We start from the raw sequence: 22804 nt of genomic DNA, 5'->3' as shown, positions 1-22804 counted from the left end.
ATGACTGACATTGGGAAAAGGGGAAAAAGGACAATTTGTATTTATTAATGTATAGACTGATTTTAACTTAAGTAATGCCTAGGTGACATTTATCTTTAATTTACTTGTAGTCACACCCTAGATGCTCAGCCAGGCTCAAAAGCTTTGGGTTGTTTGTGTGGTGGACCAGTTAATTTTTTAAGGGGCCAGTAAAGGCACTTGAACCCACCAATAATTGCCTCATGCTCCAAAACAAATGTGGGTTCAATGAGTCTATGACTGAGATGCCTGTGACAAGATTATTAGAAAAATATTTAAAAATTCTGATGTTATATTAAATTGGAACATAACAGATGTAAGAGATGCCTGGTATCTGATGCTGTCATGAGATTACTTGGAGTGTCACATCGCTACGGAGCGTGGATCCATCTCATGATTGCACAAATTAGGCACCTATTAAATGCATCTAACCCTAAACCTACCCCTAACCCAAAACCAGTGCCTCTTTGCTTGCTGCTTGCTGATGTCCTGTCTACAAGTCACAGAAAAATAGAAATGAGACACCTTTTCTTGAGAAATCAGGTTTTTTGAACTGTCCTGTTTAGGGCTGAGATGCAAAATCTTTGCATCGATGCTTCGTTTAATTCATATTCATAAGTATTTAATGTTTTTCAATGTTTTGCACGGACATTTATTACTTTATTACTATTACTTATTTATTTCACTTCAAGCTCATGCTGTGTGAACACGACTTGATTATGATGGCACTGTTTGAAAAGTGGAGGAAGAGAGAGAAAATAGCGAGCGACAAAGAAGAAAATGTCCAAAGTATGGGATTATTTCAAGCTAAAAGAAAACAACTCTGTAATGTCACAGTCTGTCCACCGTAAAACAAAACTTATGTTGCCTACCGCAACCGCACGACAGCATCTGATCAGAAAGCACCCGGTCTGTCATCAAGTCCACGGAGCAGACAAGGTAACCGTAACAACAAATTAAGCATTTAATTGAAATGATGATTGATGGTTGAGTTGAAGGCTATCAAAAGTAAACCGTAATCCTCAGCTGTAAATGTATACAAGTGCATTTGTTGTTCTGACTGACTGATAAAGTGTCTTCACAAAGAACCCATGAAATTGCCAGTGATTCCACTTTTCTTTGGGTGGGCGCCGAGCAAAGTACTTCTTAAACGATGAATCGATGAAATAATCTGTAGCTGCTTCTACCTCCAGGGGGCGTAACATATTTGCGTTTGGGCTTGGAACTCCCGCATACGAAGGCGCATATCAGAAACCTTATATCTACGTGTTCGGGGGATTGAGCTGAATTTTGTTATAGGCCACGCCCATTTCTGTCTATAACTTTTTTTCTGCAAAAACTGAAAAACCTATTTTAATTAAGTCCTCTGAAGCCACAAGTCCAATCAGCACCAAACTTGGCACGGACAATCTCTGGACCAAGCTGATAAGTTTGTAGTGGAAATTTTGATCCGTGAAAAAATGTCCCCATTATAAGCTAACAAGTTTGCAAAAAACAGGAAAAATCTTAGTTTTGGAATGGCACCAACACCAAACTTGGTGCACTAATGTGGGATGGCTTGCTGAGTGGCTGTGCAAAATTTGGTGCAATTAGCCCATAGGTGGCGCTATTTAACACAAAATATTCATCGCACTGACATGACACTTGACTCCAGGCACCAAAGTTAACTCTAATATGCCCATAGATGGCGCTGTTTTTGCAGATTAAAAACGATTCGGTCAAAAGGCGGCACTATAATCGAATCTGAAATACTGTGGGAAACCAAGGGACATTTTGACCCATAACTGTGCACCACTACGTCGCACGTTCATAAACCTTATATCTAAATGTTTGGGGGATACTGCCGATTCGTATGGTATAGGACACGCCTTTGTGCGATGTTGTTTTCATTTCACAAAATCACCAAAACTGAACAACCTATTTTAATTAACTCCTCCGAAGCGAGAGCGCTGCGTGCAGCTCTACAATGACATTTTAATCAATATGTGGTGGTCAGTGCTGATATTGTGGCGGGCTGCCACAAATAAATATATGTATGGGAAACACTGGATAAAGTCAAACTACAAGAGGTCAGAGGTCAGTCCATCAGCTCACATTTGGGCAGACAGACACAAGGCAAATCCCAAGGAGATTTTCAGCCTCCTTTACTATTAGACTCAAGAAGATAATTATCACATAATGTTCTGTAAAGCACATTGAATTAAATGTTCTACTGTAGAAAATGGCATTGGGACGTGGGTATGTGTTTGTCATGAGAAATGGCTGAGTGCAGTCAGGGAGCTGAGGTGTGGACCCAAATGCAGACTCAGGCGAGGAGGATGCAGTTCAAACGAACTATAAGAATTATTTAAACAAAAAGGCAGGCTTAGCAGCATTAGTCCAAACAGAAAATACTCCAAACCAAACATAATCCAACGGGAGAAATCCAAAAACAGGAACAAGATACAAACTAAGGGCATAATCCAAGAAGGCGTAGGGACAAGACGGAACACTCAACATACAACGCAGACGATGCAAGGACGTGACAAAGACTGAAGACAACTGAGGACAATATATACACTGGTAAACGAGCAGGGAGGGAAGCACAGCTGAGATACATCAGGTAATCAAACAAAGCTAGAAAAGGACACCAGGTGCAGAAGAGTACCAAAATAAAACAGGAAGTAAAGTTTACAGGAACACACAAGGACAGATCTACCAAAGTAAAACACAAAACATGGAAAGACAGCAAAATCAGGACACGAACACAGACGGGACCAAACAGGAGACAAGACTACACTTCAACATGGAGATATAAGACTAAGGACTAAGACAGACCATAATGATAAAACACAGAAGTACACAGATCAGGGAAACACTAAGCATGAACTAAAGCACAGGACTAAGAACTAAGACGAGAGACAAGACAGTTACTGAGAAAACTTCAGATCTTGCTCATAATGATCAAAAGTTTTTCTTGAATAGGTTCTTCTGTCTTTTCTTGTCATGGTTACATGAAGATTTGCTAGTAGCTAAAGCAAATCGGCATTTTTCAGTAGTGCAGATTTGCCAAAACTTTAGGCTAAAATGAAACAGAACTTAGTTGTAGCGTACAGCTAATTCACTGACTCAATGGCAATGGTTATCTTCACCCAAAGCATAGTGAGAACTGCAGTTCCAAAATTCAAAGCAAATATCATCCCATATGGAGAGAAGAAAAGGAAACACAATAGACACATAAGGCTTAAAGGTTCAGCAGGTAACCTTTATATTCATATTTGCTGAAACTGTCACTATATCCTGACAGTAGTACATGAGACAGATAATCTGTGAAAGAAAATCAGGTTCATCTGGATCCTCCCACTGCTCCTAATGACATTTGCAAGAGTCCACCGTGCCCAAGTCAAAACAACCAGTCAGAACCAGGAGCAGTCTCTTACATAGTCTCAATCACTGCAGTCCCCTCCTTGCGTATGCTCTCACTCAGTCAAGCTCAGTATCTTCAGCGTGTGGCTTCAGAAGTTTTGCAAACACAATGGCTGAAAAATATCAACCAGCAATAAAAGAACTGCCCATCCTTTCTTTGCAAACAACAGCATATAGAACAAAACGTGTGTAAACACGTCACGGCTTTGGGCTGATTATATTCGATGCTGTGGCACTCGTCTCGACGAGTGGTAAAGAGGCATGATGACAAACAGTAGGGATTATGGTGTACTAGCCCCTCATCCCGCTGTTAGACGTTGTTGCAGCTGCCTCAGAAGCCTGGGGTGCTCTGCCCTGGGCCGTGAAGCATTGGAGGGGAGTATAAGCGAGAGGGACCAGGATCTTGGCAAGGCTCTCACTGTGGAGAACAAACCCTCTGTGGGATGAGATTTTGCAGGGCAACCTTCTTGTGGGTTTGGGGGGAGGGGCTTAGCAGAGCGATGCATGGTGTTGAGAGAGACGTGGAAGGTATTGCAGTGTATGTTCAACTGTTACAGACTGTTGCAAATGTTGTTGAAATTTGGAAACTATGGAGTTCCCCATCAGCATGGTTCTTATTTCCCTCGCACAGCCACTCTTCAGTGCCCATACATTTTAATGTGTGTGCAGTATCTCATACAAGTATGAATTCAAGTAATATTAAATTGCATTAAAGAAAATGTATACAGTCTGTGGTTCTAATGGTTCAGCAACTGCTGTAACTGTATCATAACTGAGCTGGCAGGGAATATTTAATATGTCTACTAAGAAATCCAAACAGAGGGTCTGACACTTCAGGTAGGATAGTAAACCACAAATATCCTCTCTCCACTCTATTACCACTTCAAATCGACTTTCAAGTGTTCAGCATGTTGGGTGTGCTACTACATGGCAGTATGTAGCTTTCACTTCACTAAGAGTTGTGAGAAACTGTTGTGAGAGTGCTGACAAACTCCACTCAGAGAGTGGAGAGCTATAAGTGTTGTGGAGCAAAGAGTGACAGGGTTTTAGAGAGACAGTGTCTGTAAGAGCTGAGTCCACCTGAGGAGCCAAATGATGGCCTATTTAAAATAAATAAAAAGACAAAATGCTGTATTAAGGATGGAAACCGAAATGCAAAAAGTCTGAGTAGATCACTGTAAATTTTCCCGACAAGATGAAAATACGTTCTTAAGCATATGCTTATGTATGTCATGCACATTCATAAATCCTAACTGATGCTTTACAAATCAGACAATCATCAAACATGCCTTTTTAACTTACATTTAAAAAAAAAAAAAAAAAAAAAAAAAACTCTACTACCTCATTAGTAGAGTAGTAGAGTTGGCATATTTTGCCATATTTGTAAGACAAGAAGAAAAACCTCAGGAGAGTCCAGGCTTAAATGAGCTGTAAGTGTTATCATTATTCTAATGAAAACATCAAATGATTGGCACCTGGCCCCCAGATGCTAATTCTTCTCTACAGTCCTAAGCCATATGTTAGACAAGAGCTAAAGCTGGGATAGGCAACATTGGAGAACTAGCAAGAGACAGCTACATTTTTGAAGTATCCAACCCAAAAAGATCCTCCCTCCTCCCTTCAGGCCTCCCTCCAAAGTGACTGCCTCAAAACACTTTTTAATGCTCAATGAGTGCACAGGTAGGCAGGCAGCTAGGGCAGCTAATCAGTTCATTTGGACTGAATGAAATGATTGGCCATGCTTTACAGTCCTGCGAGAGCCACAGATACCGGATTTAACAATGTTTTTTTTTTCAGAGCTTTTGATTTATTTCAGCTATCATTCATTTTATTATTTACACCTGTGCTTTTCCTACTGTCACATGTTAGAAATTTCTTCCATTAAAATGACCTATTTAGCACAGGCTACATACACCAACACAGTCCTGAGAGTAGGTCTAATCAACCAAAAAACCCCCAGTGTAGATTTACCGGTGGTGTGCTGGGCTTTCAAATCACTTGTGCGTACAAATTAAAAACTAATGTCTCCAGTTGATCCTTCATGATGCCCATTCTTTTGTGAACAATCATGGCTTCATTCACCAAAAACACAAGCTGCTTGTTGGACGTACATGTTACAGTCCAACATTTACAATTAGAGTCATGTTATTGTCATGACTGAACTTCAGGAGTAATTACTGACATCATGCTTGACCTCCAGTAATGGCCCCAATCACTAACCCTTCCGGCACACTGTTTGATGCTTTCAATCATCCTGTCAATAATTAATGTGCCTCTCTAGGGAGGTGAATTTTTCTTTTTCTCTTCTTGTTGCCAGATAGTCCAAACCAAGACAGTTCACATTCTGAGCTCATATAATATCTGTGAAAAGAAAAAAGAGTAAATGAGAAGGGCACATGGACCACAGGGTGAAAGTAGGAGAGAAAGTTATAGTTCTCTTATTTTTATGTACTTAAACGACTGTTCCGTCTGTGTGTTTTTGTCATTTGGGCTTGCTGATGTTTTGGTCTGCTGTGGTGACTCTGATCTATATCAAATTAAAACAGTGGCAGAATTGTTTCACTGAAGACAAATGATGATGACTTAATAACAGGATGGACAGGATAAAAAAGTTAAAAATGGAGCATTACAAAAAAATTTAAAAGACAGGGCATTGTGAAAAAGAGTCACAGATGTCACCTCCTGTTGTTTACTTTAATAAAGCCATTTTCAACTGGCTTTTTACATAACAGATTTCTGCCCTAATTAGAAGATCAAGTTGATCTACCTAGTCTCTCATTGTACAGTGTACAGAAAGAATGCCTCGTTTGTTCCTATATTTTACTGCCTGGCTTTATTTAGGTCAGTATTGTTTTTTCTTCTATATTGTCACCTATTTGTGTTCACTCTGTTCGGTCTGATGACTGTTCCAGGTCTTGGGTTGCTGCATGTTATGCAAGCTACCAATGTCATGTCATTCTACTCAAAGCCTTACACCCGATTCCCTTGACTTCCCATTTCCTCTTTTCTTTCATATATTGTCCTCTATCGCTTTCAGTCCCTTGCATTTTGGCTTACACTCAAGCATAGGAATCAAAGGCCAATCCCCTCTCCCTGCCTATGCTCTTTCTATTATTATCATTTTACTGATTCTCAATAATGTGATTCTTTTTTCTGATTTGTCAGTCAAAATCAACAGGGAACCTGTAAAGCCACAGAAGTGATCTTGATCTGTTTTCTGTAAAGTTAACTTTTTTTGTGCACATTGCGTTGTCAGGTCAAGAACTGGTAAAGCGTTGATCTGCCAATGAAATACCTAGCACTTGACTGGTACATTAGGAAATGAAGTATGGAAGAGAAAGCAGAGGCTATAAAAGCTGAAAGGAAAAGCTAAATAGCCAGTTGATCAGCAGTGATACTTTCAGGGTTTCAGTACACAAAAGGGCAATAAACGACATCAGCATTTAAATGATAATTCCAGTGGTCTGTTGGACTTGGACAATGGATTGCGGCTTGTACAGGATGCAATGCTTTGGTCTGATTGAATCTGTTATGTCGTATTCATTTAAAAAATGTGGACATAAGAGTATCCAGCTCTTATGCCGCATTTAGACCAAACGCAAATTTTCTCCTCACAACGCTTTCCTCGCGTGAGTACATTCGCTGCAAGTGTTCACACACAACGCGAGAAGGCGATTTTAACTCTTTTAACTTGCCATTACTATAGCTGTATGAACCCAAAGTAAACATTTTGCTGTGATTAAATAGCAATAAACGGATTAAACTGATGCCGAAATAACTACAACATGATGCAGATTTGTTAAACATATTAATTCATGCTTTGTCAGGTCTGTCAGCAAGACAGCAGGACAACAACTTCTAAAATGTTTGTTTTCTGAATGGAGTTTGGATCGATCAGGGCTATTCTGTGCTAACTTGGTCAAAGTTAAGTACAATGATAGCTGGAATAAAGTTACAGACACATGTTTTCTGAACTCACCAGGTAGTTCAACTTCCTCGCTTTCTTTTCTCCAAGTAACGTCCAGTTTTGTCCGTTTTTTATAGAAATGTGAAGTTGTAGTCCGACAGAGCTAACAACGCTAACAACAACAGTGGAACCGGATGTGCACGGAAACTAGCTTCTGAGAAGCTCCAGTGAAGATAAACCGGCTAGCAGATTTTCAATCCCCTGCTCTGCCCGACCCTCTCCACACATCGCTCTGAAGCCGTCGGTGACCTACGGACAATCTCAATCACTGATAGGCTATCGCGACTCAGCGTCATGCGACTTTCTCGCTTCTTGTTCAGGAATGTCTCAGCAGGTGTATAACTGATACCAATAAGACATTTTTTCATCTTTGCATTGATTTCAGGTTTCAGGCACAGTTTGTCTTGACATATATTTCAGAAACTGATTTTATTTGTATATATTTATTTGTATATTCTCCTATTTCCAACTTCTCCAGCTTTCCAACTAGCATTCTCACTTGGAAGAGATCAATTTGTTGCCAATTCAGTGGTCTGTCCACTGATCATAGTCACTAACTCACTGGTTGAGTCGCTAACTCACTGGTTGAGTCGCTAACTCACTGGTTGCTAATAGGACTAATAGGAGTGTTGAAGCTAGTTGTCAGGACCTGCCCACTACTACAGCAGATACCTGATCTCGAGCCGGTGGCCAGTTAACATAAGCACTCAAATAATCCTGGCAACATCATCCATGCCGCGCAGCACTCAGCCCATTACCGGGATCCAGGTGAGCAAAGTACAGTAGAACGTCAGGCCGCCACACACTACCGTAGTCCTGCCGTGGGTCCACCTGGACAGTTGGGCAGCAAGGCCAGAGGCTGCGCCAGCAGAGCAGAGCTCTCCATTGGCTCCCCAGAGACATCGGCTGCTGCCACGTCCCCAGCCAAATTTAGCGTTCATTCAGGTCTGCTATAGCAAGTTAGCTGTGTAAATATGAAAAAAGGAAATTTGAACTCTATAAAAGTTACTTTTTTAGTGATGTGTTTATAAGTAGTTTAATTTCCAAAGAAGAGTGTAAAGTTATTTTGGGAGATTTGGTAATGGTTTATTTCAACCAATTACTCTTTTTTTTTTATTCTATCTATCTGTCTGTCTATCTGTCACACAAACTTCAAAATATAGTACCAACACAATTTAGGCCTAATCAACAACAGAATCTAATTTACAGGCAAAATATTATGTAATATAGTATAATATAGTAATATATTATTACTTAGCATGTTTAGCTATTTCCCATCAACATAAACTATGCATTAATAGCTAACAAAACTGCACCACACAGCCAGAGGGGAGAAGGGAAAATAAGACAGAGGTTTAGGACCACACAACGAACCACAGCACAACTGGTCCGGACCACAAGGACCATAAACAGATAGATTTATTACTCTAGGTATAACCACACAAACTACAATATATAGTGCAACTACAAGAATATAGTCATAATCAATAATATATTATATTTAATAGACAAAGGACTGTAATCTCCGACATTTATTTGGCTAACTGCGTTGCCAACACAGCCTGAGGACCACAATGACCACTCCACGGACCACACACTATCTGATCCGGATCATTGACATCAGCGCCCCTAGTGGCAGCAACGAGTGACAACTGGTCCGTTGTAGCGACCATGGTTCAGTGAAACTTAGTGATAGCAACCAGTGGGTCAAGGTTGTAGCCAATTCTGTGGTCTGTCCACTGACTTCTCCACTTTCTGTTGATAATGTTTTTACTAAAAGTCTGCCCAGATCTTACACAATGAACCTTTAGTGGCCACATGATCAGAGTACACATCTTTATTGCAGAAGCAGAAAAGCTTTTCTTGAAGCCATTTTGTTTTAATTTTCAGTATTTTCTTTATTTATTTTCTCGCTTCCCAGAGGGCACAAGTAGTTAGCAGGGTGAGCTTGGTTAGATATGACCTTACCCTTTTCATTATGCAAATAGTGACTGTTATATTTTTGCTGTGTTTTCCTACATATTACAGTTATACAGTAGAGCCCGACCGATATGGGTTTTTGGGGGCCTATGCTGATATAAAAGTGAAAAGGAGCCGATTTATGAGCTGATATTTCGATTTTGAGAGTAGACCCCTTTACTGTATAAACTACACTACGAACAGGCCGATATTGAAAGCTGGTATGTATTTGGGCTATAAAACCTTTTCCTAAATGATTTATGTTGTTTATGTTATGTATGTCTCAAAAGTGATCATGTAAACAATTGCACATCAATAACTATTTGCTGCTGGAAGGTGCAACTTTTTCAGTGAGAGAGAATAAGCATGTGTATTTCACTTTACACATAATCTGCCATAATTTCAATGTAGCATATTCACATCTAGTTTATCCCTTTACCAGCACACTTTAATTCTAACCATAGCTACGTGAAACCATTTCTTAACCACCATTCTGTCTAAATCATGCCGTCTACGATACAGTGACCTGCTGCTGAATGCATCTAATATTAAATGACTCTCTACAACAAGGACTTGCAGCTTTGAAATTTCATTTAACTAACGTTATAAATATAACCAACACCGCTCTGACAGCATTTCACATCTACGTCACAAAAAGAGGAGCTACAGAAAGCAGTGTTATTTACATGTCTGCTCTGGTTTAATCATTTCAGACAGGCCGACTAACTGCAGAGAGGTGGCTGGCAGATATATTTAGAATAAGTCAGAAACTATAGTTTAGCGGCTCATCAACGTTAGCGCTCCTCCACTGACAAACACGCCATTAGCTTTGTGGCTAATTTAGCAACGGGCAGCGTTAGCTGCTGTAATGTTACGTGAATTTTAGAGAATATTTAGAAGTGATGAACAAAGGAGGACCGTTCGCTCGAACTGATACACTTTTTCAAAAATAAATGTACAACCACGTTAGTCAGCAGTGTAGCTTTAAACACTACCGTAACATTAAACTGCTGTGAGCTGGGAAGAAGCCGGGAAAGTGCAGTGAAAAACGGGAGGGTTAGCAAGTCATGAATGTTTTTGTGCGAGGAGAAGGAATTGTGGATGTCTTTATTATAATTATTTAAGTCATGTAATTAATGTGACAAAAGACTGACTCACCGCTAACACAGCCCTCTGCGTGTTTCTACATGTGGCAGGCTAGCACCGGTAGACTGCGGTCAGCTTATTGTTTTCTTCTGTGGTTTTTTGTGGTGAGGCAGTGTAGTTAACAGCTGCAGCGCGCCTTCTGATGGGCAAACTATACAACACCCATGACATGAGTGAAGTATCTGAATCTATGTTTCTTTTTTATTAGTCATATATCTGCTGTTATAAACGGCCGATGCCGATTAAATGCAGTTAGCTCATATCGGCCGGCCGATAAATCGGTCGGGCTCTGTTACACAGTGCATACTCGGGCACTGTGTAATGAGCTGACATAAAAATTAGTAAAGCAATTTAAATCTGTTTGAGTGCTAAGTAGAAAATATAATCTGCTTACTTTAATTTTCTGTAATATTTTGAATTGCACTCTTCAAGAAAGAAGACAGCATCTCTTTTCCTCCAGTGTGAAAGCAAAATACTGAAGCTCAGGTACAGTTTTCAACAGCAGCATTTTACAGTGATGGTTAACCTGCATATTGTTCCTGAAAAAGATGCAGAACTGAAAGGCGCATGGAGGCATTTCATGCATCTGAGCCCTGGGGCCTGTTCTTTTATATGTGGCTGTGAACTGAGTGTTTACCTGAGATATCTCTGCCAAATAAGTAAAATGTAAATGAGATATTTATATTAGAAATTAGTGTTGGTCAATGTGATTCAAGTCAAGGATGAGTTTCTATCTGCTGGTATTATTTATAATATACTGGCGTGATTTCTAATTAAAATCATTTTTTTTCCCAGTAAAATCAAACACCATGGTGAAGCCAGAGAAGAAGGAGGAGAAGCTGGAGGACAACGTAAAGAAGGTGGACCTGTTTGACCCTTTAGACAATTTTCAGCAGAAGACTGTGATGGTTGAATTCACTAGCAGTGAGACTTCAGCCAAGATGGAGATAGGAACGGAGAAGGAAAAACAGAAAGAGACACTAAAGGAGAAGGACAAAGAGACAGAAATGGTAAAAGAGAAGGAGAAAGAGGCAGCAAAGGTTAAAGAGGAGAAAGAGACAGAGAAAGTGAAGGTGACAGAGAAACAGACAGAAAAAGTGGAAGAAGAAAGGGAGACAGAAAAGGGGAAAGATAAAGAGCAAGAGACAGAGAAAGTGAAGGTGACAGAGAAACAGACAGAAAAAGTGGAAGAAGAAAGGGAGACAGAAAAGGGGAAAGACAAAGAGCAAGAGACAGAGAAAGTGAAGGTGACAGAGAAACAGACAGAAAAAGTGGAAGAAAAAAGGGAGACAGAAAAGGGGAAAGACAAAGAGCAAGAGACAGACAAAGTGGAGTCGGTGCAGGTAAAAGAATCACCAGATATATTGGCAAAGACGGATAAGGTGGACAAAACAGAGAAAGTGGAAAAAGTGGAGGTTAAAGAAACACTAGAAAGCAAAGTGGTGAAAACAGAGAATGTGGAGAAAGTGGACAACATTGAAGAAAAAACAAACAAAAACCCTGAGAAGCTTGAGAAAACAGAGATGAAGAATGGCAAAGAGCAGCACATGGACAAAGTGGAAAAGACCCCCGAGCAACATCCGACACACGACAAGCTCGATACCAGTTATGAGCTGGAAAAGAAGGCTGACATAGAGACAAAGATGACAGCAGAGATGAAAGAAACTGAAAAAGAGACAGCAGACACAGACGAAGCAAAGAAGACGGAGAAAGAGGATGAGGTGGAGAAGACATCTGAGAAGCCAGGGAAAAAACAGACGCAGAAGAGTGAAAAGGAAGAGAAGCAGGATAAAATGCAGGCCAACAAAAAGGTTGTGGAGAAAAAGGATGGCAAGAAGGAGAATGCTGCAAAAGCAGACGAAGACAAGGCCAAAAAATCTAAACCTGTAACTAACGGAAGCAGGGCCACTCCAAGCAGAGACCTGGCAAGTGCAGAGAAGAAGGCCAAGGTAGGATTTATTGTATAAGTATGTGATGTTTCTAACTCAGTGCTGATAGGATCCACATGAACTATACTGAAAACATGGGTCAGACTATTTCTTTATTATAATATTGACTAAAACCAATAACCCTAAAACCTATAACCCTGTCTTATACTTTAAGACATTACATCACAGACTCATGTGTGGTAGGAGGAGTTTTAATGTCTAAATTTAGTTGAAAATTGCCTTTTGTACCTTTTCTCAAAAGCATAAGTATTTACTTATTACCTTGCTTTCCTTAACACTGCTCAGCTATGCGACTCCAAAGCCTACATTACCCTACTGTTTGCACTTTATTTGATCAAACTCAAACCAAATTTTGCAATTAGGTTTTGATTAGGGCTGGGTTATAATCTCACAATAACACAGTTTTTATTATTATTTTGAAAGTCAGTTGCTCACTGGCTCTACACATACAGTCAAACCATGGGTCACAGTTGGGGCAGGATGTTGATCAGCCTGCAAATCACCCACCTAAACAAGCAGGCTTTGGCAGACTACGCTGGATGCAGCGTGTGGGAGAAGTAAGACAGCGCTCCGTGAGTAAACAGCAGGCGCTCTATGGATAGTAACCATGGCAACGGCTTCTGTGCGCTACACAGCTGTAGCCTATTTTACTTAAATTAAAATTATAGGCTACATTACTTTACCTGATAGGCCTACACCTAGATTTGCGGGGATGCTCTGCAATGCGAATTCCCTCCTGTTGATGTCCTATTTGGTAAAAAGCAATAAATTCTGGAAACTCACAAACAGCGAGGATCAGTCTCTCTTCCAATGATTTGTGCTTTGCGTCGCATACAAAAAGTTCAAGACAATTCAACTACGGCGGCGGGCGGGCGTGTGAGTGAGGCGAGCACAACCGTGACATAACAATGCGATTAATCGTGATTAATTGCAGAAAATCATGCGATTAATCAAGATTAAAATTTTTTATTGTTGCCCAGCACTAGTTTTGATGTGTCCACACATTCTGCTTTTTGTTTTAGTCCTAATACTTTGTTTTTGCACCCTGGTCATAAAAAAACAATATTTAATTTTGTCTGTATGTGTTTAAAAAGATTATTATTATGTCATGTTTTCTTGCATTTATGGTAATTTTCTCTCATGAAGTCACATGACTGATTGATGGACTGTAGAAAAAGAATGTGGAAACAATGTCAGATCCCACCCTGATGAGGCATGATATACTGGAGAAGAGTTGTGCGACATGTTACATTTTTATCAGACCATTTATGATTACAATAAATAATATAAATCTAAATATTTTATGATAAAAAAGGGGCAGCTGTGGTTTAGAGGTAGGGGGGGTCGCACAGTAATTAGAAAGATTGTCTGTTTGATCCCTTTTCCCCAGCCCGCATGTTAAAGTTTCCTTGGGCAAGAGACGGAACCCCTAATTGTTTGTGAATGCTGTTCAATATTTGTTATTATATGTGTCAATGTTACAGCTGGATTCCACTGGGCATGGATGCATTATGTTCCAGCTACAACATGGTCTGCTTAGCTTCATATTCCACCAAAAGCATTCATTGACTTTTCCTTTTTGTGCTTCTACTACTGGGCACAGCTCTCTGCAACACGGTTTTGTTCCGTCCTCTGCACCGCTTCATACCCCCGCAGGAAACATTTCAGAAGCAGAGCATTTTGCCTGTCTGATTTTGCTGACTTTTGTTGATTTGGTCATTTGTCCTTGATGTTTGTGGTTCTACCATGGGTTAGGGGTAAGGTTAGGATCTGCTCTCTGCAGCTTTACGTGCTTCTGAAATGCTCACGGTGAGGTATGAAGCCATGCAGAGGATGGAACAAAGCTGGGTCACAGAGAGCCTTGCCCGCTAGTAGAAGCACAAAAAGGAAAAATCAGTCAACAGTCATCAGTAAAGCTGCGCACAAGACGGAACAAAACCGAGTCACAGCTGGAACGCAACGCAGCCATGCTCAGTGGAATCCAGCTGTTAGTCTCCTTCTGATGAGTAGTTGGCTCCTTGCATGGTAGCCATCAGTGTATGAATGTGTGTAAATGGAGTGAATGTGGCATGTTGTGTAAAGCGCTTTGAGTGGTCGGATGACCTATACAAGTACAGTTCATTTTCCATTTACCATAATCCTGCATGTACTGCGTCACCATCTCTTCCATTATCATCCATTTTCCTTATTTTTTCCTTTGCTCTCCCTCCTTATTTTGCCCTCCATTGCTCCTGTATGTCTCGGCCCTGCGTCACAGGCTAATGCTGGGTCAAACAAACCAAGTGCTGTGTCCAAAATGCGGCCGAGTTCCTCTTCTGCTGGTGGTTCAGTCACAGGCCTTACTAAGCGCCCCACACCCTCCACCACCACCTCCATCTCAGACAAAAAAACAACCACAGCCAGGGCACCATCCACAGCCGCTGCTGGTCCAAAGCGGTCCTCCACCAGTTCTAGCGGTCACCCTGCCTCCTCAAACACCATCACTACACGTGATGTCAAACCCAAGGTAAGTTTTACCTGTCAGGACGTCTGTCAAAAGCTGCAGATCCATAAGGGATTTCGTCAACACCCCAGGATGCTGGATGCTCACAAGCAGTATAATAAACAGACTAAATACTGTAGGTCTCCTTCAAGTGCTGTTGAGATTCCCTCTCAGCCCCAAACAGAGGAGATAAGGTTGAATTTTATCAAACTGCACATGGACATTTAACTTTGTGGGTTTGGATCAAGACTGACCAAATGTTTCATTTGTATAATTCTTTATCTTATTAATTTGGAACTCACAAACTCATAGTATTGTATTGTAACTGATAAATCTTCCAGCTGCACATCAAGTCCAACCTCAGAAACATGTAGTGCATTCTCTTTAACGCATCCACAGAAGTTGCTATTGCTATTTTATTGTTTATAATGTGCTGACATACTCAGCTCATACAGAAATGGAAAACGCTTTCTAATAAAGCATCCTTTACAAGTGGTTAACCAGTTGAAACTAATTACACCTTCTGGCGTTGAGCCTAACTACACAAACATTATTGCAGTCACTGTCAGTTGCTGTAGCCTCCTCCGTCACTACAGTTGCTCCAGATTCATGTAGAAAGAGAGTTGCTTCATCACTGTTAATTATCAATTTAAGTGGCTTTATTGACATAACCGCACACACTATAATGATGCCAAAGCATATTAACTTTAACTACAGCCAATGTTGCACCACAACCGATAAATTAACAGCCTTTTTTTAGCCTCTCAGTGCCCAGGGGTGCAGGGTGACTCAGTTCAGTGTGCTGTTAAAGGATGGCTCAGCTGTATGTGGAGCATGGCATCATCCTAGGGTTTATGTGGTGGAGGATATGTTGTTGAATGATCAGGTATCTAATTCTAATTTGCTGATGGTGTTCTATTGATATGTGGCATTTACTGCTGCTGACAAGGTTTGCCTTCATCGCCTTTTTTTTTTGTTCCTCATCTGACGTTTCCCATGTTTTTTATTTTTTCTCCTTCTCCTCAGACGACCACAGAGAAGTGCCCCCTTGTGCCAAAGGCCAGCACTGCCATCTCAAAACAAGCAGGCTCCTCTGCTGCCACCAAAAATGGAACCGCTATCACAGCAGCCAGTAAAACCGCTACATCAGTGCGTGCAATGCCGTCTACCCGCACCACTAGTACCTCTGCAGCCAAAAGGCCTCTGGGTATGGCTGACATGGTCACACACAGATGTGTTGTATATAAACACATTTTTAATCGTTTTTTTTGAGGAGGAGTTTTGAAGTGGCACAGTCTTCGATACTAAAATAAGTGCATTCTGTTTATTTTTTGATAGATTATAGAAATTATTGCGTACTTACCATATTATTACACACCATCTGTGTTTCAGCCTCAAAGACAGACAGCAAACCAGGAGAGGATAAGAAGCCTGCCGCTCTGAAGACTTTTACAGGTATTACAACACTCCCTTCACATTCATACAGAAACAGGAGATGCTCAGCCTTGGCCTGTAGTTTGTCAAATATGCAGAAGAAGCTAAGAAAAACAGCCAAATGAAAATTTAATTGGAAACAAAAGATGTGTCATGTGACACTAATCAATCTTCAGTTTGATGAACAGAAAAATAAAATCTGAGCTCGTCATTACTTGAATATACAGTATATTACAAGACAAATCTGACATCAGAAAAGAACTTTGCACAGCATGTATGCATGGACACAGTCAGACACCAAAAACTTAAAGAGGCTAAATGTAGGTTTTCAATTAAATTATTTTTTATTAGGATCCTCATCAGCATAAACGTTGGCTATTCTCACTGGGGTACATTCAGTTGTATGGTCATAATAAAAAATTGATTATTAGATAACATGCGCATTAAAACTGGAGGGAGCTGTTTTGTAGCTACAAATAAAATCCAACTAAAAAAATTCGGACATTTTTAAATAGCCTATATCTTAATTGAAAATATTTGAAAGACTACATTACACTGTTTCTAGTAGGCTATTTTATTTCTAATCTCACAATTTTAGTTCTCCACCACCTTATTTTAGTGTTTACTCACAAACTACAGCAATCTGCTCACCTTGCTTTTCCCTTCAGACACACAAGCACAGACCTACACCTGTCTCTCTCTCTCTCTCTGTATCTGTCTGCTCTGACTCTATTTGTTAGCAGATTCGTATTTTGTACTTTTCACCCGCGATTCTGTTCTCACAGCAGCAGGTGAGTCGTGTGTGGAGGAGGCTTGTTGTTAATTACCGATAGAGACGGTGGTATGAATGACATCATCACCAACAGCTGTGTTCACTGTTGCTTTACCTGCTCCATGCTTTAAAATATCCATCGTTGTCTTCGAACTTAATACAAGAACGCGTCTCTTTCTGTGTGTTTCTCTGCAGGTGTAAATAGTGAGCATTATGTCTTCTTCACTCCAGTGAAGAACTTTCACACCTATGACATGTTTTAGTGTTTGTATGTGGCTGTGACAATAGGTGGTTACATTTTATGCCGCTGTGCACATGACGCAAAATACCGTGCAGCGCAGTGTGTGTATCATTCACTGTGACCGGCAGAAAATTGGATATTTGACGCTGCTTAGCCCCGGTTGGTAGTCATGGCCAGTTAAGCTGAAAACTGGCCTATTTTAGTCTCCATGTGATCAATCAGCGCATCTCTACTATAGTGGGTGACTTACTATCCAACAAGCTTTTAGAAAATATACTAAACAAGCTAGGTACGCTAATATTAAAATAGATAACATAGCAGACTCATGGAAAAATAAATTGGTTATCATATTTTTGGTCATGATTAATTTATTGTTATGACTAATAAAGAGGGAAAGCAGGCAGTGGACCAAACCACTGTGAGGCGAGGGAGGGTGGATTCAGAATGTTTCTAAACTTAAAACGCACTTTTATTGCCCCATTAGAGTTTGTATTGTTTTACTGCTTACACAATTATTTTAAATATATAATTATCTTATTTAATGATTTTTTTTTTTTTAGGGGGAGACAACCCCCCACCCCTCCCCACGATTTCCGCCTATGGTCAAGTGTGAAGGACAGTGAGGGTGTAGGTCAAATTACCATGTCCATGCACAAATGAAACATGCCTTCATTTCCATAAACTTCTGCCACAGTCCTATGAGTTCTGCATTTTACGGCCAAACAAAGGCCTCTCTATGAAAAATACTCTTAAGTGGTTAAAGATCTCTGACGGAGGTCATTGGTCACATGCACCTACACACAATGGCCTCAAAATCCCACTTCCACGGGACAAGAAATGGAACGAAATCACCTAAAGCGACTAACTACACCAAACAGACAGCGCAAAAGGGAAAACCTCTAAATGGCAAAAGAAGAAAACATTTGCCATTTTGGATCTGTCGTACAAGCATACATTAAATCATTTCAATTGCAAGGTAAACATACTTATTAAACTTGATTATAGCAGTCCATTAGTAATGAATCATTAGTTAACTCACTTCAACGGTACAAAAGACAATTCCCACCCCCTCCTTTTAGTCCTCCCTCCAAAGCCACTCTCCCAAAACACATTTTCATGCACAATGAGTAGACAGGCATGTAACCCAGCCTGTCGGTTAGCCGTGCTTATTACAGTCCTGTGACATTTTAAAACCTGAATACAGACCCAAAAAATGTCGACTTTAGAGCTTTATTACATACATTAGATTATGGTAACCTTTTATTCATATCAATCAAAATAGAAAACAAATCCAACTGATAAATGTAAATAGACTGAAACTTCAAAATTAAATGTAATATAATATGTATAGGCACCACAATTAACTGTAACTGTAATTACTAATTAGGTCATGTAACCACATCCCCTTCATTTCATTTATCAATATAACTAAGGTTTTCCGATCCAACTTAATTAGGCGATAACCTTCACTAATTAAATCTGAATCATCATCTGAATGATTACATATTATTATGAGGAAAGGTAAGTAGGGTTTGATTTTGATCAGGGGAAATGTCATTAGTTTCTGGGTTCAAGGTTTGCATGACCATAATAATAATAATCTTTTTAACACTTTCTTTAATAACATCAGATACTTATGGCAGTATCATCAGTTTAGACAGCCTGCAATGTGAGCTTCTGATCTCAAGGTTAAAATTGGTGAGAATAATTAAAAAAACAGGAAAAGCAAGCCAACATTTGTGTATCACTCAATCCTGACCACATGACTATAAATCAACTCAACTGGTCAAAAGTACACTTTAATATGCAACAATCAAGCAGTTTGAATCATTAATTCATCCGGAAGCTCCAAATATGCCATCAGAAATAGAGATAATTATAGCAATTATTATATTATAGCAAATTACACAAATCAGCTAATTATTGCTCATGTAATAAGATTTGCTATCTCCCTGATATAGGCTTCAATACAAGCCCATCTACCAACTCTAGAAAAAATAACATACTATGTATTTGTTATGATTTCTCTATGGTTCAGACCTGGAGTGAAAAAAATCTGGCTATGGCGGCATGTTTCTCTGATTCGTCTGATTCGACAGGTGATATATGTACTATGTGTGAAAATCCTTCCTGACCTTACAATCTATAGCCCAATACCCAGTTCTTCCGCATCTATTAAGTCAAGAAAATTTTAAGCAAACCTTTAAAATGTCACAAAAACGAGAAAAAAATAGGATTAGGCACGTTTTCATCATCTGGTTTGGATTCACATGGACCTAAAGACCATGGACCTGAGAAAAATGGAGAGAGGTCTTCTGAAATGTGTTACAAGTGGGCGAGTTGCTACCAGCCATGGTACCGCTCCTTATTGGAATATCTGAGAAGACACGGACAGCTGAAACAGCTGATCAGGCATGTGAGGTAAAAGTAAAATACCACATACAACTTACTACTCTGGTTATTTAATTGGCTTTTACATGAAGCTTAAAGTTCACATACTTTGTCTTGCCTGTCGCTCAGTATTAAATACTCCAATATTGCTCCATAATGTGTACAATAGATGCTAACCACATTGGCCGCGGGCTAATATGCAAAATAAACCTTAAAGCTACATAAAAATGCCAAACTTACAGGTTCCAAATTTGAAGTCAGCATCGAATATACAACAGTGCTAGGCAATAAAGTTGACATCCGTTTCAAAATATTAATAAGGATATAAGGATACGGTACAATATGGAAAATCTATGCAGAATGTTGAATGTTAAATAATGTATAATAATTATCTAATGAAATGTGCTTATTCATTTATGTCAGACCAAAGTCCTTAATGGTGTAAAATGTCATGGATTTTAATTACACTAGGCTCGGAAATATTCATTTGGAAAAACTGGTTGTGTAAATGTATGTTTAAATGTGATCATATAGTTATATCATTCAACAACTATATATAGTATACAATACTACCAAAAATGGATATCAGATAATATTGTGTGTTTGTCAACACACATTGTCGACAACTCTAACTAACCAACTGGTGCCATTATTTACAACTACTGTTTGACCTTGCAGTGCTCTCCCTCTCACTTTGCTTTTCCTCTGCATATATTTCTGTTCTTCACTCTCCTCTTCTGTAATCCTTTTCTAAGTTTTGCTTCACCCCTCTCTCTTTCTACAGCTTCAGTCCTCCTTGACAGATTAGTGAACATTTTGGCAACAGGAGAGCTGTCAGCAGGAGCGCAACGCTGTCCAACCATTACAATGCTGGGCAGGCTTATAGAGAGAAAGATGCTTTATTGCTGAAAGGCCCTGGAGAGTTAAAAATCATCACCACAGCGGTCTGTGGATTACTGTCCCATTGCTGTTGACAGGAGTTTGCAGCTCCTGCTGATACAGCCTCGGGTTGTCTAATCTGCCAAGGTCCATACGGCAAGTCAAATTACTCTTTAGAAACATGGAAGCAATTGCTCAATTTAACATGTCTTAACAGGAACATGTGATATACCAAAGACTTTCAGGCAGGATTGACAACAGATCACTGTGCTTTGAAGAAAAAGCTGACACAATTGTGAATTGACAGATTTTAATTGGTGCATATGCTGCAGTGCTGAACTGAAGGATGCTGAAATGTATTCAGCCAAACCAGAAGGAGAGAAAAGTGGAAGGGTATGGTTCAACAGAATTTGCTTTTAAGGAATTACTTTATGAGTGACCCCCAGGCTTTCAAAATAAATGGTCTTTCACAACCTTAAAATTGTGATTTTCACCTTCCATTTTATTATGTTTGTGACTATGTACAAAACAAGCGACACAGGTCATATAATTTACATAAGCAATTCATGGACATTTGGTTGTTCATTTTGCTGCAGGCACGTTGGTTCATTACCTTCATTGGTTAGGGTTTTCTTTGCTTTGATAAGTTAAAACCTTTCACTTATTCAAACTGACTATACAGTGGGTACAGAAAGTGTTCAGACCCCTTTAAATTTTTCACTCTTTGTTTCATTGCAGCCATTTTCCAAAAATCAAAAAAGTTCATTTTATTTCTCAGTAATGTACACTCAGCACCCCATCTTGACAGAAAAAAAACAGAAATGTAGAAATTTTTGCAAATTTATTAAAAAAGAAAAACTGAAATATCACATGGTCATAAGTATTCAGACCCTTTGCTCAGTATTTAGTAGAAGCACCCTTTTGAGCTAGTACAGCCATGAGTCGTTTTGGGAAAGAAGCAACAAGTTTTTCACATCTGGATTTGGGTATCCTCTGCCATTCCTCCTTGCAGATCCTCTCCAGTTCTGTCAGGTTGGATGGTAAACGTTGGTGGACAGCCATTTTCAGGTCTCTCCAGAGATGCTCAATTGGGTTTAAGTCAGGGCTCTGGCTGGGCCATTCAAGAACAGCCACGGAGTTGTTGTGAAGCCACTCCTTCGTTATTTTAGCGGTGTGCTTAGGGTCATTGTCTTGTTGGAAGGTAAACCTTCGGCCCAGTCTGAGGTCCAGAGCACTCTGGAAAAGGTTTTCGTCCAGGATATCCCTGTACTTGGCCGCATTCATCTTTCCCTCGATTGCAACCAGTCGTCCTGTCCCTGCAGCTGAAAAACACCCCCACAGCATGATGCTGCCACCACCATGCTTCACTGTTGAGACTGTATTGGGCAGGTGATGAGCAGTGCCTGGTTTTCTCCACACATACCGCTTAGAATTAAGGCCAAAAAGTTCTATCTTGGTCTCATCAGACCAGAGGATCTTATTTATCACCATCTTGGAGTCCTTCAGGTGTTTTTTAGCAAACTCCATGCGGGCTTTCATGTGTCTTGCACTGAGGAGAGGCTTCCGTCGGGCCGCTCTGCCATAAAGCCCCGACTGGTGGATTGCTGCAGTGATGGTTGACTTACTACAACTTTCTCCCTTCTCCCTTCTCCCGACTGCATCTCTGGAGCTCAGCCACAGTGACCTTTGGGTTCTTCTTTACCTCTCTCACCAAGGCTCTTCTCCCCCGATAGCTCAGTTTGGCCGGACGGCCAGCTCTAGGAAGGGTTCTGGTCGTCCCAAACGTCTTCAATTTGAGGATTATGGAGGCCACTGTGCTCTTAGGAACCTTAAGTGCAGCAGAATTTGTTTTGTAACCTTGGCCAGATCTGTGCCTTGCCACAATTCTGTCTCTGAGCTCTTCAGGCAGTTCCTTTGATCTCGTGATTCTCATTTGCTCTGACATGCACTGTGAGCTGTAAGGTCTTATATAGACAGGTGTGTGGCTTTCCTAATCAAGTCCAATCAGTATAATCAAACACAGCTGGACTCAAATGAAGGCGTAGAACCATCTCAAGGATGATCAGAAGAAATAGACAGCACCTGAGTTAAATATGAGTGTCACGGCAAAGGGTCTGAATACTTATGACCATGTGATATTTCAGTTTTTCTTTTTTAATAA

The 22804-nt window shown here is 40.1% G+C and overlaps 1 protein-coding gene across 1 annotated transcript in view; it reads left to right on the top strand.

The window, feature by feature from the left end:
• The window catches only part of LOC119882129 (microtubule-associated protein 4), a 138441-nt gene that overhangs the window by 99298 nt on the left and 16339 nt on the right, over positions 1 to 22804 (top strand). Inside the window, exons 8-12 of the mRNA XM_038692172.1 lie at positions 11291 to 11577; positions 11698 to 12444; positions 14702 to 14950; positions 15953 to 16133; positions 16319 to 16381. Coding sequence (XP_038548100.1) covers positions 11291 to 11577; positions 11698 to 12444; positions 14702 to 14950; positions 15953 to 16133; positions 16319 to 16381 — 1527 coding nt within the window. The remainder of the gene's footprint in view (positions 1 to 11290; positions 11578 to 11697; positions 12445 to 14701; positions 14951 to 15952; positions 16134 to 16318; positions 16382 to 22804) is intronic.

The sequence above is a fragment of the Micropterus salmoides genome, unplaced genomic scaffold, assembly GCF_014851395.1.
Source record: "Micropterus salmoides isolate LMB-PRFRI ecotype aquatic unplaced genomic scaffold, ASM1485139v1 Ms_hic_scaffold_1, whole genome shotgun sequence".
Lineage (NCBI taxonomy): Eukaryota > Metazoa > Chordata > Actinopteri > Centrarchiformes > Centrarchidae > Micropterus > Micropterus salmoides.
Note: the sequence above shows the minus strand (reverse complement) of the source record. Positions and strands in the feature narration are given on the sequence as shown.